The sequence below is a fragment of the Mya arenaria genome, chromosome 1 (assembly GCF_026914265.1).
Source record: "Mya arenaria isolate MELC-2E11 chromosome 1, ASM2691426v1".
Lineage (NCBI taxonomy): Eukaryota > Metazoa > Mollusca > Bivalvia > Myida > Myidae > Mya > Mya arenaria.
In genome coordinates, this window is record NC_069122.1 from 20,165,835 (window position 1) to 20,183,276 (window position 17,442).

At 33.6% G+C, this 17,442-nt stretch overlaps 2 protein-coding genes across 4 annotated transcripts in view; one reads left to right on the forward strand and one right to left on the reverse strand.

Moving 5' to 3' along the window:
- The window catches only part of LOC128231890 (uncharacterized protein C10orf67, mitochondrial-like), an 88,697-nt gene extending 78,813 nt beyond the window's left edge, over positions 1 to 9,884 (reverse strand). Inside the window, exon 1 of the mRNA XM_052945146.1 lies at positions 9,835 to 9,884. Within this exon, the coding sequence (XP_052801106.1) occupies positions 9,835 to 9,869 (35 nt within the window). The 5' untranslated portion in view covers positions 9,870 to 9,884. The remainder of the gene's footprint in view (positions 1 to 9,834) is intronic.
- A 1,840-nt stretch (positions 9,885 to 11,724) lies between these two features.
- LOC128231902 (uncharacterized) lies at positions 11,725 to 15,811 on the forward strand. Of its 3 annotated transcripts, none has more exons than XM_052945149.1 (4): positions 11,725 to 11,922; positions 12,953 to 13,091; positions 13,566 to 13,746; positions 14,099 to 15,811. In XM_052945149.1, exons 2-4 carry the CDS (start codon positions 12,954 to 12,956, stop codon positions 14,632 to 14,634), a joined length of 855 nt encoding a protein of 284 aa, XP_052801109.1. In that variant the 5' UTR covers positions 11,725 to 11,922; position 12,953; the 3' UTR covers positions 14,635 to 15,811. The 3 variants fall into 3 exon arrangements, with proteins under 3 accessions (XP_052801109.1, XP_052801117.1, XP_052801125.1); XM_052945157.1 differs by having other exon boundaries at positions 13,032 to 13,091; XM_052945165.1 differs by lacking the exon at positions 12,953 to 13,091.
- Positions 15,812 to 17,442: the final 1,631 nt, after the last annotated feature.

The following is a 17,442-nucleotide window of genomic DNA, read 5'->3' on the forward strand; positions in this document are numbered from 1 at the left end:
AGTATCAGCTAACGGCGGTGCCCGTCGCGCATTCGAAATGTCTTGTGAATTCATACGTAAAGCGAATAAAGCGTGCGGTTTAAGTAGAAAACAACCAGGAAAGTTGGTTTAAAAAAGTATTGTTATCCTTTGCATACAATGTTGGTATTCCGAAGTCGGTCCCTGTTCTTTTTTTCGACATAATTTGCATGTTTCCGTGATATTTTCTTTTCGATACAAAGTTTTTTTAACAAATCATCGCATGGCACTTAGCACATTTTTAAATACAACACGATTTTTGGTATTTATTGTTCAAATACTATTAATGTTAAATAAAAACCATATGCCGCGTACCTGTATAACTTTATATTTTGAGGAAAAGTAAATCAGGGTACCAGTCTACTTATTGACCTCAAAAGTTACTCTGATCAGAGCTGCCGAATGATTCCGACATACATGTAAGTTATCACTACTTCTGGATGCTGATGATGTGAATTTCATAGTGTTTTATTGAGGAAATGTATCAATAAAGCCGCCATTGAATGATTACCACCATCAAAACGGATTTATTTTCATCTTACCGTGAGTAGCATTTTTAATTTGACACGTAAATTTTCAAGCAATACAAGTTCGTTTGAAAAAATCATGTGATAATGGAGATAAAAAAATATCAAATATGCGCATACTTATTTATGAAGTTTCATTCTAAAAGAAGCCAAATGTATGAATATGTGCACATCATCTGTGAATAAGATGATTGTTTACCTATCTGCATAGAAAAGTCTTGGAGCCACTCTCAGTGTAAGTACAGGACATTGTGATAAACCATCGCCATTGGTAAAACAATTTTGCATGCTCAATTTTGATTTCCTCTCTTACCACAGGGGCAGGTTGCGTTGTTTTGACACAAAAGTTGTGATAAAGTTATGGCTTCTTAAACAGGGTCATGTCAGCAAATATATGGAAATCAGGGTCTAGTCGTCATCCTTTACAAAGATAATAAAATAAAAAATAAAATAAAAATGTTGTTTTTCTTGCCAATTATCACTAGTGTCCTCGCAATGCCGGGTGATTGCGGTGGTTTTGTCTTCCCTCAAAATATCAGGGAATTGCTCTTACCTTAGATACCCGGGGTGCGGGGGGGGGGTTATTCACGGGATTTTACCACCAGTTCGTTCTCGCAGGGCAGGGATTTAACCGGGGATTGGCTGGACCGAAAGTCAAAGTACCTGCTATTCCCTGGGGGGGGGGAGGGGGCGTGGTTCGTGGTTACAATTGACTGGTGCATACTTTACAAGTTCTTTTTCTGAAGACGCTTTGTGCTCACTTTTTGTTTTCTAGCCAAGAATGAAAATCAAAAATCAGTCAAAGATACTGTATGGTGATGCATTGTTGTTGATAGATCAATATAAATTTGGGAAATATTTGAGGGAAAGGTACTTGGTTAAATAATTTACAAGTGTCACTTTTGAGTTTTATTTAACAATGCAGTGCCGAATATTGTGGAGATAGAATTTAATTTGTATTAATTAATCAGTTGACTTGTGGCGTTTAGGGAACAAAATTAAAATCAAAATATTCAATAAAGTTCGCTTATCACCCAATGTTGTGGAATAGTGAAGTGATGAAGATTCAACATCACAACAGTCTTTCTCAAATGCTGTCCAAGCTTTTTTATGCTTAAGAATAACTAACCTCGCGATGTCAGACCAGAAATCATCTTGGCATGAGATTGGATCACTATGGATCATTATGCACCAGTCAATTGTAACCACGGCTCCCACATCCGGGGGTATACCGGGGATAGCCGGCGAAATGGGCCATGTTCTTACCTTTCAGGTGGCCCCGCAGTGCCAGGTCTTCCCGGAAAATACATGGATGGGGCTTAACATAATGTCCCTTGGGTGCGGGGCATTTGGTGGGGACTTTACCATCAGATTATCTCCGCAGGGTGGGGATTTTAGCTGGGGTTGGCCGAAAGTAAAAGTCCCCACTATTCCGGGACCCGGGGGGGGGGGGGGCATTGTTACAATTGACTGATGCATTAGCTTGTGTATTCAGATAAAGTTAAGAATATATATTTATTTATATAAGTTATACTTGGCAATCTAAATCAAAGATCTGAAAAAGGTATCCTTTATCAATAAATGCAAGTATACATAAATGACTGTGCAAATCTTTATGTATCATCCAAATATGAGTACCTTGCAGGGTGAATGTTATTTGTAAAAATAAAAAGTGAGCTTTCAAGATTACCTTTCCAATCGCATACACAATGCTGTTTGTAACCTGGATAATTAAAACAAATCTTGGTTGTAGACCATTACTATTAAATATTTGATAAGTCACAGACATTATAAGGTACAGTTTAAACGGGCTGTACTCAGTCAATGATGAAAAAGCAAAAAATTAAAGAAAATTGTAGAAAATTGACATAAACTTGGTATCGATGTGTACAATTAATGCTTGAAACTTACTAACTGATGATCCCCTTAGTTTACAAATGATTTATTAATAGCAGTTATTTCGTGTTTTTCCATTAAAAAAAGATTACTAGGTTTGTCTACCGAGTAGAATTCATTCCTTATGCGTGATCTGCCGTTGATGCTATTACATGATATTAGCGAGTTAGGTATACTGGAAAATTCCACCCAGTAAAAGTAAGTCTTCATAGCATAGTGGATATTTTTTTTTATATTTTATTATTTTAATTACAATAACGATATCAAAGAGTAAAATATTTTATTAAAAAAGTGTCCTTAGATTCGTTACAGGAAAAAAACAACTTTTTTGGTGCCAATCTGGCGTACAGTCCCTTTCATAAACAACAAGTGAAGCCAATGCTGTATTAATTTGAGATAAACAAAAAGAAGACAGCACAAAGTTAAAAAAAGTGTGACCAATGTGAGAATACCTTACATAATTTATAAATTTTCATGCGATTCAGACAATTTTAATGCTAGAAATCACAAAAAATCATTCCCTTGAATTATTCCTGTCATAGTTTAAAGCTGCACTATCACAGATTTTCCGTTTTTACAACTTTTTTTGTCTTGGAAAGAGCAAATTTTTGCGTAAACATCTTCAAAACCAATGATATCAGATTGCTGACAAACAATCAGCTCGTAGTTTGTCATATTTCCGTTCGGAAATTAATGTTTTATGGCTTAAACCGTTACTAACAGTTTAAGAATAATGCTTAAAACATCAATTTTTAACTATAATATAAAAATCTGCCATCTAAATTTTGGTCAGCAGTCTTATATAACTGGTTTCCATGGATTTTCGCAAAAATTGGCTCGTTCCAAGACAAAAAATAAAAAAGTGTTCAAAATGAGAGTGCAGCTTTAAACTCATAATAAAATTTCAATGCACTACATTTGACATAATTTTAAACAGATGAAAAAATGTTATTTTTAAAAAGCACAATATATCCTTTATGTGACCTTACATTATGATGAATTTATTCAGATCATTATTAAGTGACTTTTCTTGCACTTAAATGTGGACAAGAAAGCTTGGGATTGAACTCTAAATGAAACAAGAATGAAATTAAATGAATCACAAAATATCATCAAAATTATACACACAAATGTTCTTTGATATACCAAAAAATGAAACTTTTTAGACTTTCAAAAATTTAACATTTACTATATACGGTTACATAAAATGATGAATACATTTGTAGGATTTGATATCCTACTAGATGTAACTCGGCTTCGTTCATTTTTTCTAAACTTTCTCTCAGTGATGAGGAATACATTTTATTAACTGCAGTTGTTTTCTAATTGAAAAAACTCCTTAACTACTGTTGATCAGTGCAGATTGTGGGAGGTCATGGTTGATTTCAATGAACCACCAATAAGCCCTGCCAAAATTAGATACTGATTGGTCAGTCAGGTGCTTTTGGTAGGCATGATTAGCATGAATGTTAATTTTAACCATTATTTATGAATGTTTACAAAATCATTGAATATTGAAATAACAAGCGAATTGTTAGTTTGAATGATGAAAGCCTTGAAATATGTGAAGTATTCAAAAAGAGACCATTTTTTCAGCTTGTGTAAATAATGAGAAAATTGTTAAGTAAAATGTTTTATTGTTTATCAGGAAATGTTGAAATCTCATGGTTAGGCCTATAGTGATCATACTTGATTGCTATGTTATTGGCACTTATTGCAATATGTTTTATTCATTGCAATATTTATGTAAAACATGAATTATTATGTTGACTTAAGTTTGTAGATAAGAACTAATGGTATAGGTGATGTGAGAATGATCTCGTAAGTCTTTAAAATCCCTTTTGGTATTGTGAGTTTTTTGCTCTAGTCTTGTTCAGTTTAAGTTTTGAAGATTTTCAAAGTAACTGCAAAATAAGTCCAGCACGCTGTCTAGAAAGACTATGTCAAACCCTGACCAGATATAATTTCTTGTCTTTTCAAATTACCAACTTGGCAATGGTTTTATCATAACATAGGATATTGGTTTTAAAGAACGTGTTAGTGTTTTTGTATGTGGAATGAAATATCATAAGTGAAACTAAATTGAACATAATTTATAGTTGTCATTGATATTACACATAACCCAAAGTACATGTTGATCTAAGATTTAAGGCTTGGATGGAGTCAGGGCAAGAAAAATGCATAGTAGTAATACATTGTACTTTCCAACGCAAGAACTGTTTGTTTATTAAAGTAAATAAAGCAATTTCACACCAAGGAACTGCAGTATTGCTTAACCAGCTTAATTGAAATATGAGTTGGAGTTCAAATTGCTGCAATTAAAGGCACATCTAGTTTGCAGAATTATTCAAACTCTGATTTAGCAACCTTAATATAGTTATATGAACTACTTTTGCGAAATGAAAGCTTTTTTAGATTTACAAGGACGGGTGAAAAGTATTTGCCCAATGTACTGCAACATCTGATACCTGTTGCCTAGGAATCCAACAATTTTTTGGCATTCCAAATGTTACAGTACTATGCAATTTGGAGTGCCTGAAAAGAAAGCTTCTTGATTCGACATTCAACATCTTCTTTCTGTTTGACATATTGGACCAGGAGAATCATGAACCTACAACCTTTTGCATCTATTGAGATAGGACAGTGACAGATAACAATACAAGAATGACCAACTGCTGCAATTATTGAGTTATCTAATGCGTACAAATTAAGATGGAGAAAATAATTCTTAATTTTTCCAAACTACTTCCTTAAGCATCTTGTATGTAGTTGTCTTTTACAATGATTTTTAAAGTTACAATGGCCCTGTGGGTTAAAGATGCTTTGTCCATGGGGTAACAGGTTTTGTTGTTCCTGCGTTTTGATCCAGGAGGTTGTATTAAACTCAAGTAGATTTTTGCAGATTCGGATTTCACAAGGCACAAGCCGAGTAAAATCAAATCTACAAAAAACTACCAGAATCAAATATGACATCCCGCCATATCCGGATCAAAACGCAGTACTAATAACCATTTTATTATATACATTACTGATTAGATCACTTAGAAGCCACATCTTTGCATAATAAATTTCATTTTAAGGATGCACTCATTGGTTTAATGACGTCAATTTAATATTGCGCAACATACTTGTTATGACGTGACGTCACAAGAGTGGTATATGGCCGTATTGCACTGGAGCGGAATATGGGTTAAAGTATTTTGTGATATGTATTGCATGTGGATTGATGATGGGTATATAATAAAAAATAAAATTATGTTTGGTATTCCATTCTCACTAGCAGTGTGATGAACAACTGACACCATGTTATGAAATTTGATGGTCAAAGTATTTAAAAGCCATTTCAATAGTTCATACTTTAAAAACGATATTCATCTCATCTTAGTCTACTCAACTTGCTTTGCTATGTACAAAAGTCTGCAGCAGTAATATGAATAGCATTAGACAAAAGGCAGTGCCTAATATTTATCAACAGCACTAAGTTATCATGGTAACATGTTATATGAATTGAGTACCAAGCACAAATTAAGAGGGAGAAAATTATTCTTCTCTTTTTAAATAAAAACTACTTCCTAATAGCATTGTGTATGCAGTCTGACATAGGTGTGCAATGTAGATGTCTTTTACAAAGATTGTTCAAAGTATGGCCCTGTGGTTTAAAGCTCCCCTGAAAAAGAGGTGACAGGTTTTCTATATAGTATATAATTACATCATTGAAAATCTTCTCTGAAACTGCAAATAACAGACCTTTGATATAAAAGGATTTTATTAAATTAAAGAAGTATGTGTGCCTACCCCCCTCACTTTACACACATTTAACTAAAATTTTCAAATTTCCTTTGCAGCGAGCAAGCAGTTTTAGTCTAAAGTTTAAGCTAGCCCATTAAACAGTGACCCCTTGTGATGTGAGCCGATTTTTTCAATGCTTAGAATATGGTTGTCAACATTCCCCTGAATGAAGCCCTAGTCCATCAGTGCTTTCAGCACTTTGATTATATTTAATATTGCAATTTATTCTTAAATTGGGTATTAGAAAAGTCATTCAAAAACAAGAAAAAGCAAGTATTTCGTAACATTTTTAAACAAATCAAAAGCGGAAAATATGGGAAGTGTCATTGATGGAGTAATGAGTACCTTCGCGGCATGAATTTTCTGCGATAACATACATTTTTATCCCCTACGCAAAAGCGTTATGTTTTATCAGTACTAAATATATGTAAAACGGACGCAGTCTCTGCTAAAGTTTATATGAACAACTACAGAAACAAGTCCAGCAGTCAAAATGGTATATATTAAGTCGTTCATAAATGACACAGGCCAAAAACCAGATACACAGAACAATAACACAAACACCCACAAACAACCCACAACATATATAATGTATACAACTAGAGGTGTCGATCAAGGAATGTTTGGGAACCGCCTTGGAACGGTCAGTAAAATGTAATTGTACTGGGGATTAACTACTTTCCGTTAACAACCTCACACTATTCCAAACACTTAATAAAGAAGAAACGAGAATGGCAAATTCTATCGAAGAATGCATTAATCACCAACTTTAAGAAGAAAACAGATGCTAATAAAAAGTAATTGATAAACTTCAAGTACTTCTATGATTAGTGAAGAAGAAGAATACCCTGAGACCGATTCACTGAAACAAATTCATGTACTTGACTTACTTAGACTTGGCAATGACCTATGGGGAAAAAAGAACATTTCATAATTTATAATCACAGTTTCCTACGACAATAAGGGTATATCTTGTCAGTCTCTAGCTGCCATTAAGACAAAATCGATGGTAGCAGAGAACAAAGAACCTGAAACGTTGTCACAGGATGAATTCGTTTAAAAAGGATGTTCTCAAAGTTGCCTTTCAACTCCATCGTAAGGGTTACTAAACCACTAAAACGCGCGGCGTTCATTTGAATGATGTTTAAATTACCATTGAATGGTGATCCAGTGAATCCAGAATGCCATTTAATTATTGCAATAACGATTATCATATCAAAATTATGAATTATTGGGAAAAACCCGCATCACATGGAAAAGAAATCTGCCTGCTAAAGACTTTGTGTCCACGAAACAGAGAAGCACTTTGAAGTCATAAGAATTCTTCATAGAGTTCTTGGTATCCTGTCTGAGTTTTCGTTTAATTTTATCAAAGTCGAAATGCCAATTATTTGATTTGAACGAAAGTTGAAATATAAATCGGTGCATTGGCTTGCAAAAGTTTTTCAGTGTAACTAGATTTGTACTTCTGTCAATATTGATTTGGAATGAAAATTACAACTCGATATGGAAGCGCTTTGTGTTTGGCAATGACTGTTACCCATTGACGATCAGATTCTGCCTACGAAAGCAAACGGCAGATGGAAATTTTAAATTGTCATGAAAATAGTAAAATAAAAACGTGAATAATCTTGTTCTCTTTGAATATATTTTGTTTTTATAAATAGTACAATAATTCTGGCCTTACAGTCAAACCACTTCAAAAGGCGCTTTTCTACTACACACTGATCAAATGAGACACACAACGCGATAAGATAAAGTACACAAAATTACAAACTTGCATATGACTGAAAGGTTCAAATTAAACGATATGAAACTATTAACTTAAAATATCCGCCTTCAATAATAGAAAATTCAAATGTATAACTAAGGTAGATTCCTGTAAACGTATGTTTATTCGATGATCTTCTATTCACTGTTTTTCAGGGATTTTTATAAAACAATATCAACTTAGTATTTTGGATCAAAACGCCTTGCTCGATATTTACCGATTTAACATTTTAATGTTTTATATAAATGGGCGAATCTTTGTTTGCCAACATGCAAAGAAAAGACTTTGTTGCAATATGTATAACATGTATATTTCAAATTGCTGCAATTAAAGGCACATCTAGTTTGCAGAATTATTCAAACTCTGATTTAGCAACCTTAATATAGTTATATGAACTACTTTTGCGAAATGAAAGCTTTTTTAGATTTACAAGGACGGGTGAAAAGTATTTGCCCAATGTACTGCAACACCTGATACCTGTTGCCTAGGAATCCAACAATTTTTTGGCATTCCAAATGTTACAGTACTATGCAATTTGGAGTGCCTGAAAAGAAAGCTTCTTGATTCGACATTCAACATCTTCTTTCTGTTTGACATATTGGACCAGGAGAATCATGAACCTACAACCTTTTGCATCTATTGAGATAGGACAGTGACAGATAACAATACAAGAATGACCAACTGCTGCAATTATTGAGTTATTTAATGCATACAAATTAAGATGGAGAAAATAATTCTTAATTTTTCCAAACTACTTCCTTAAGCATCTTGTATGTAAATGTCTTTTACAATGATTTTTAAAGTTACAATGGCCCTGTGGGTTAAAGATGCTTTGTCCATGGGGTAACAGGTTTTGTTGTTCCTGCGTTTTGATCCAGGAGGTTGTATTTAACTCAAGTAGATTTTTGCAGATTCGGATTTCACAAGGCACAAGCCGAGTAAAATCAATCTACAAAAAACTACCAGAATCAAATATGACATCCCGCCATATCCGGATCAAAACGCAGTACTAATAACCATTTTATTATATACATTACTGATTAGATCACTTAGAAGCCACATCTTTGCATAATAAATTTCATTTTAAGGATGCACTCATTGGTTTAATGACGTCAATTTAATATTGCGCAACATACTTGTTATGACGTGATGTCACAAGAGTGGTATATGGCCGTATTGCACTGGAGCGGAATATGGGTTAAAGTATTTTGTGATATGTATTGCATGTGGATTGATGATGGGTATATAATAAAAAATAAAATTATGTTTGGTATTCCATTCTCACTAGAAGTGTGATGATCAACTGACACCATGTTATGAAATTTGATGGTCAAAGTATTTAAAAGCCATTTCAATAGTTCATACTTTAAAAAAACGATATTCATCTCATCTTAGTCTACTCAACTTGCTTTGCTATGTACAAAAGTCTGCAGCAGTAATAAGAATAGCATTAGACAAAAGGCAGTGCCTAATATTTATCAACAGCACTAAGTTATCATGGTAACATGTTATATGAATTGAGTACCAAGCACAAATTAAGAGGGAGAAAATTATTCTTCTCTTTATAAATAAAAACTACTTCCTAATAGCATTGTGTATGCAGTCTGACATAGGTGTGCAATGTAGATGTCTTTTACAAAGATTGTTCAAAGTATGGCCCTGTGGTTTAAAGCTCCCCTGAAAAAAAGGTGACAGGTTTTCTATATAGTATATAATTACATCATTGAAAATCTTTGTTGCAATATGTATAACATGTATATTTCAATTGAACCTAAGCACAGTTTAGCAAATACTGGATGCTATTTTGGGATGTCAAAATTAAGATCTGCTAACCTTAAGCTTCCAAATTTCTCTCCGAATAGCAACATGTGGCATGGACCTTTAGCCTGCAAGAGAGGAATTAACTTTAACAACTAAATCATTTGAAAACAAGAAATTAAACACTATTCAGTTTTTTTTAGTTTTCTTTTAATGTGCGCAGCTTTTCTTGAAAAGCGTTTGATTTAAACATAAGCTGGATTTGCATTTGAAAAGTTAAATAAAAGTTTGTCAAAGTATAATTAAAACGAAACTTCAAGGATAATCCAATTAATACAATGCATCTGGCTCGATTCAGCTTACTGTAATATAGCAATAGGACAAAAAAGCAATATCATTTTAGATAAAATTCAATCGCTGGAAATTCTCATGATTGAATTGAGGAGGTCGCAATAAAAACAAGTCCACAATCGGAACCCATTCGAACAAAAACATATATCAGAAGCAGCAATTGTTCTGTTTCACCCTGCTCCATTTAGATATGTTATCTGAGTAGGATAATTAAACCCTGGATGTGGAATTTGGGGTGGTTTGAAAACCAAAACACTTTCAGAAATAGTTCTTTTTGATTTGTGAAACATCTTTATTGACCAGTTGGCTCGTGAAATAACACTGAATTCTACTGTTTCACGACCCCCAACACCGTTTATTGGGACAAAGTTCTTCTTGTGAAATAAACAATAAACACATTTAGGAAAACACATCGAAGTATACGCACGAGCAATGTACTGATATTGTTAAAATGTAATTCAAGTACACATAGCATGTTCAGTCATTTTTGTAATCACAAACCATTTCGCTTCAAAACCTATAAAGATGGAAGTAGTCACTGTCATATGATAATAAGTAGGAAAAAGGCATGTGACACTGAGTTATCACTTCCAATTTTCCCTAAATATAATGGGTTGCACGATATATTATGTAAATTACAGCAGGTATTTACACAATACAAGTACGTTCCTTTCTCCACCTTTTTTACCGTAATAGTGAGTAAAGTACTATTTATGATAATGGAATATTGTCCCTCTTTTCATTGCCATCTGGTGTAAATAGTTCTTGGTGAATTAGTTCCTCCCTGGGGTGCTGACAGTGAATCTCTTATCATCGTTCATGATTTCAATGAAAAAACACACACTAATTTTCACAATACAGGGACAAGCCCATTTGCCGAAATAAAAATGATGACCAAGAGGCAAGTGTTGCAAGACATAACTTTGATTATAACATCAGGTCTGTAAACATTGACGATGATACTGAGGGAAGGTATAAGTTACACTACATAAGTAAATGCAACGTCAAAATACAACAAAGACATATACCATATGAGTGAAATATATTTATCAACAAATGTTGGGGGTTATCGCATTGGAACAGTCAGCGAAACAGGGATGTAACTCTTGGTTTTAACTAGATTATGCGTACTTAGCGGTGACAGTTGTTCAACACCAAGATTGCTTTGTTCATACTTGGGCTGCAATCGATATTTCAATTTCAGAACTGTTGCAACTACTATCCTGTCAATATAACCGAAACTGTTGGGAACCTCCTCCTTTTAATGTATTTCCTGCAAAGCTGTTCTTTTTGTATCCTATTTTATACGGAAGGTACTTTGTTTAGCACTTTAAGTGATGTATCACTATCTTGAACATGTAGAATAAAAATATTCTTTAATTCAAAGGACAAGACAATACAATGCAATATCTTTCACGTTTACATTTATTGTCTAGTTTTAAAGATTATTGAATAGATGTAATATTTACGCAAAACTATGTGATAGCAATTTTACATTTTTCTTGAACCGTATTATTATCATGGCAGCTTATCAGAGGAGGAGAAATATAGACGAATACTATGAAGGCGGAATGATTCCAACGAATTGGAATACGCGTCTCAACAGCATTGGGATGTCTGAAAGGCTTTAGGCTTCACGGAAGCATCTGTTTATGTGAGTATGCCTCAAGTGAACATGCGGGGACATGGAAAATACCGACAAGAGTGTTACTAGTGTTGGATTGCCGTGAAGCTAATGACTTATCATATCGGAGATTGAACACGGTTGGATCATATATCGTTGCGTAACAGAAATTCAACATTTATTCAGAGGTAAGCACATTCATAATGTTGAACTATTTATATAAATGCTTAATAGAACAAAACGTGCTTCTGATACAAACACTTTAGTAGAAAAATACATACCAATAGTTTTTATATCACAAAGATATATATTCTATTTAGGCGTAATCACTTTGATTAAGCGATCCGATTAAAGATTAAAGATCACACTTGCTGAAGAAAGTGAAAACAAATAAATAATAAAGGAATAAACTTGATGTTATATTAATAAGAAATAAATATTAAAAAGATGAAGAAAAAATATAAAAAATATAAATAAATGAATAAATAAATGAATGAATGAAGTAATAAATGACTGACTGACTGACTGACTGACTGACTGAATGAATGAATGAATGAATGAATGAATGAATGAATGAATGAATGAATGAATGAATGAATGAATGAATGAATGAATGAATGAATGAATTAATGAACAAACAAACATGTCTTATTTAACGAGGATATATCTGTTCTAGTAGAATAGCTAGGTAAAGTCAAGCACTTTCTGTTTAATAGCAGTACATGCAGTAGCATGTACATTTCCTTGTTACGCAGGCGTTTTCCTGTGAAAGTATAACTATCATTTTCGTCAGTATGCAAGATTAAATAATCCTGAAAATACCAAACATATCTGACAAGGCCATATGGTGTAACATCATTATAGCTTGCGTATCGATAATTAATGCAGACGTTCAACAGGTACTAAGAATTTATGTCAAACCTGTGCTGTAAATATTTGAACGATGAGGGGAACATTAATTCCTTCGGGGAATTCTGTTTAATTTGGATCCGATGATCTATTACTGCTAAATCGCTTGTTTCAAATACCGTTGATTTCTCGAATTCTTGAAATTTCAAAGGGATCATCAATTGAGATATTTTTACAATGAATGCGGAAGTTCTTGCGGTTTTAAATGTTATCCTTACCGACATTAACTGATATTTCTGGGCAAGATAAATTGAAAAACTGAAAGGCGTTTTCAAGTAAAATGAACAACAACTACATTTGTATTTTCAGAATGTCAACTCGCATGGACCGTTTCATGTATATTTTGGTCGTTTTGGCCTATAATTCTTACTCGAGTATCTGTATTCAGCACGAAGCCCCACGCATATATCAAAACTCAGAGGTACCAACATCACACCAAAACTTTCAGGTAGCATAGTTTAATCCGATCGCTTCAGATTTGATCAAGTAAAATTGAAATGTGTTTTTATGATAAAAAACAGTTGCCGATGTGTTTTATCGACCGGTTCACACAAAAGGTAATCAAATTTTGATTTTAAATCTAATTATTAAGACTGAATAAGTGCCATTCTAAAAACTATGGTCTTTTTGGCAAAATTATGATGGCAACAGCTAGTTATATAACAGGTTTTTTGTCAACAGAGTAGAACAAACGAACATGATTCCAGCAACGCCTTCATACTTCTCATACGTATAGAGCTGTATTATGAGTTACGCTTGGTATTATATGTTGGAAAGAAACTGCAACTGATGTCAATTTAATAGCATCATAAAGTTAGTTTTGGTTGGCCTCAAAACCGGGACCAGCTAGGTGTGATCACCTAAAAACACTCCTCGCCTATAAACCATCTCATCTGAATTTTATGCTTTGGGTTTCTTTTAGATACGGATGATAGAGCTTCGCAACTTAGCCATCATAAAAGCCGACATACTGAGGCGCTTAGGAATCATGGATCCTCCAATGCGTCCAACTGCTCCTCCTCTCACCACCAAACCCCCACAAAGGTCCAAGGTGATGGCTTTTAGATCACGCGATATCACCAGAATTCTCTCAGAATTACCAGGTATAAACTACATATAATATATAACTTTTGAATGATATGTTAATGAAAGGAACGTATGTAGCAGACAACCATATCATTTAGTCAGGAAATCAATTTTGTAAACACAGAATCTGGATATATGCATGTAAACTGTTTTGTTGACGGCAAATTAAGTACCTATTTAGTAGGACTGTCGTCCTAAAAGCAACAGTGGCTTATAAAGTGATAAAATTAAACGGTTGACTGATACGGACGGTGATTTCAGTGTAACTTCGCACAGTACGTTTTGGAATTATGAATTTTATCAGTATCAAATCAAAAATGTCACTCATTGTTACAATCGAACAATTTACTCTGATTTTTGTATTCTCAGCTACGGCCGCAGACACTCACACCATTCAGTTTGAGTTATCCGGCATTTCGTCCGATAATCGAACGGTTATAGACATGGTAAATTTACTCGTGAGACTCAAATACAAGAAGAAAAGAAATCAAAACAGTTTGGATTTCCAGTCGGTCAAATCATCGGATAAAAACAAGATTGATTTGACAAAGAAGAGCAAAAAGGACAGACGTCGAAGGCAATTATTGGAAATCAAGCTTATGGTTTCCAATGTGACGCACGATGGAAAACAAGGGACTGTACTCACAACGGTGAAATCTCGCCTCAAAAAGACAAAGACCCTACAGTTAACGTTACACCCGTCAATTCTTGTAGACGCAATTAATTCTGACAGCCAAACATTGATGTTGCACATTACCTGCGGCGGGTGTGGGCGTCGAGCTGCCTTGATTCTTTTACACAAACACAAAAAGCGAAAACGGGCAAAAGGCAATAACACAGCAAGAACGTTACACAAACGACGTCCAGTTTTATTCATACAAACTCATAAAAGTGTGCCTAGTTGACCAAAATGGTCTGATTGTAGAAGAAAGTTTGCTCATTTTCACTACATTTTATCCATTTCTAAGGTTTGAAACATGCCAATGCAAATTTAATGTTATTGTAAGACCTTTAAATCGAAACCTTTCAAGACAGAAATGAACTTGAAAGCATCAATATCGGTCATATTGAAATGTCAACAATTTAAGAAATATATAAGTCGAAAGGGACGTGAAAAGTGGTGGTGATTTCTAGATTGTATTTGTTTAGGCTAAGTTTATAAAATTACAGTTTATAATGAAATATTCAAAGTTGTTTGCACAACGGAAATTGTAAAAAATACTAATCGTTATTTCCAGAATATTAATTTTAGGAATGTTCCCGCATACCTTTATTTCCTTTATATTCTCCTTATTTTACTGTTACTATTTTAATATTCATGCGAAGTGTATGTAATAATATTCAGATTTTTCAAGGTTTTGTTATTAAACATTCGTTTTGAACAGAATTGTTTCATGCTGGTCTCTAATTAATCACATTGTCGTGTTATTGCCTGATATGAAATGTGATTTTGCTTAAAGTTTATCGTCAGTTCAACAATATTTATTTATTTAAATATTTATTTAATTAAAAGAGTTGCTTTAATTAAAAATTGTGTCTTGTCTGTGTTTGTAGGGTTTAAGAATAAAATAATATCTGGTGTCGTTTTTCTCTGTACACATGTACACATGTACAAGGTATTTATTCATTTACCAAACTATGTTAGACGAACGGTGTATATAGTATTGCATCTTGTAGACAAGATAAAAAGATAAGAAAGACAGTTCCACGTCCAATTTACTATCTGACTGCACAATTTTATATGCGATGATTTAATAACTTGATGAATAAACATTTTACAACATAAGTGGTATTAAAATCAGTGCTCAGCCTAACAAACCTTACTATCTGAATTATTTTCTAATTCAGTTAAAAAATAAATTAAAATTCGGTAACCTATTAAACTAGTATATAATGCAACTAATATTCACACTATACATTTCGATACTAGAAACTAGCTGCACGCCAATGAACTCTAGCTATTAAACTGTCATAAGAACAATTCTCTATTCCAATCATATATCACCTACAATTATTTTATGTATTAAAAATGCCATAATTAACTCCTAATAAATGGAAACACGTTGCAAATATGCACAGTTGTTGTAAGATCCGAGGGAAAAGCTTGTGTTTCAAATTCAAGGAGTCATTTTACGCATTCTACGCATGCTACTTATGCATATTCAATTCCCTTGCCTCTTAAAACGCCATCTTGCAATTTCGGAAACTCCCGAACTTGGTATAAATAAATTTTTATTCCGTATTCTACCTTTACGTATATGTTCAAGTTCATTTTTACAATCTACGTAAAATGGAGCAATGCCGCGGGCCGAGAAAACACCATTTTCTGTAGAGTGCTAAAAGGAACTTAATTGACCCACTAGCTCCGCCCTTTGTGTATTCATGTGGTATTTTGGCGCGACCTTCAACCGCCAAGACGTAAGTTTCATTAAATGAGTGTTTGGCGATGGTAAATTGTCGCAGTCTTGTAAATATTGTATAAAACCAAAAAAAACAAAAAAACATTGAAGGTGTTATAACAAACGAAATGCTCAAAAACATGATTTTTATGGTACTTTATGTTTTAATATTAACTCATTTCGTTGATATTTAGATTATAAGAACTACCTAGGTATGTTTGCATAATACAATGATTTACTGGAAAGAACCTCGTTTATGTTTGTTTTCAACAAAATACATTTTTGTACTGAATTTGCTTTGTTTGAATAGTTATACTATATGTATGTTATGTGTTAGTCAGTTTTTCAAGACTATGATGCTGCTGGTGCTGTCTTATACAACAAAGTCGACGATGACCACACAAACGTTTTATTAATTACCTTAAAAGTTAGGACATCGTACCATTTCCTTATTACAAACTGGTTTTTTAAACTGTACACAATATACAAACGAGAGAATGGGAGAATACTCGATCAAGATGACACATACATAGATGACTTCTCGAGTGTGGTGTGATGTTGTTGGTGTATTTGAGAGGTGGCGGAGTTTACGTTAGAGCTTCCGTAGTTCTTTAACGTACGTCATTATATAACTCAGTAAGACGCCCCTGACGTAAGACAATCAGTGTGTTTTTTTAGTTTTGAGGTGCGGAATCGAATACTGTTCCTGTGGCATTAAAGTGTGTTTCCACTAGATCATGGATGCGCTATATAAGTCAATCCTATGTACAAATACCAATGACTACACGCACTGTACAGATAAGGAATATACACATACAGTCACAATTTACTAAGGAGTGATGATTGTGCAAAGTGGGATGTAAGAAATGTCAACATACAATGTCTTGTATGTCAGGTTATGCTTTACTACTTAGATACATTAGTTGAAAAAGGAAATTGTGTATATGCAAAATAAATGTCTCACTGATATCTTTACATTCAAACACTTTTAATCGTTGACTTATTACCTAAGTGTTTCTTTTTTTCTCATTTGTTTTCAATATATATCATATTTTAAAATATATCAAGAATATTTATATGAGTTTCTTAAATACTTCATTTTAACGAAATACCTTTTTATTAAGGGAAGTGATGCTTCGAAAAAAAACGTTTACTTCCAAAACTTCGTAAAATAATATTTAGGAAGAAACACTACCAACATCGGTGATGGTTACAATTTACATAAAATACATATTATTTGCGGACGAAATTATTTGAGAGGATGTTAACATTGGAAAGTAATGCTGAAGTTCAAAAAATGAGTGCAACTGATTG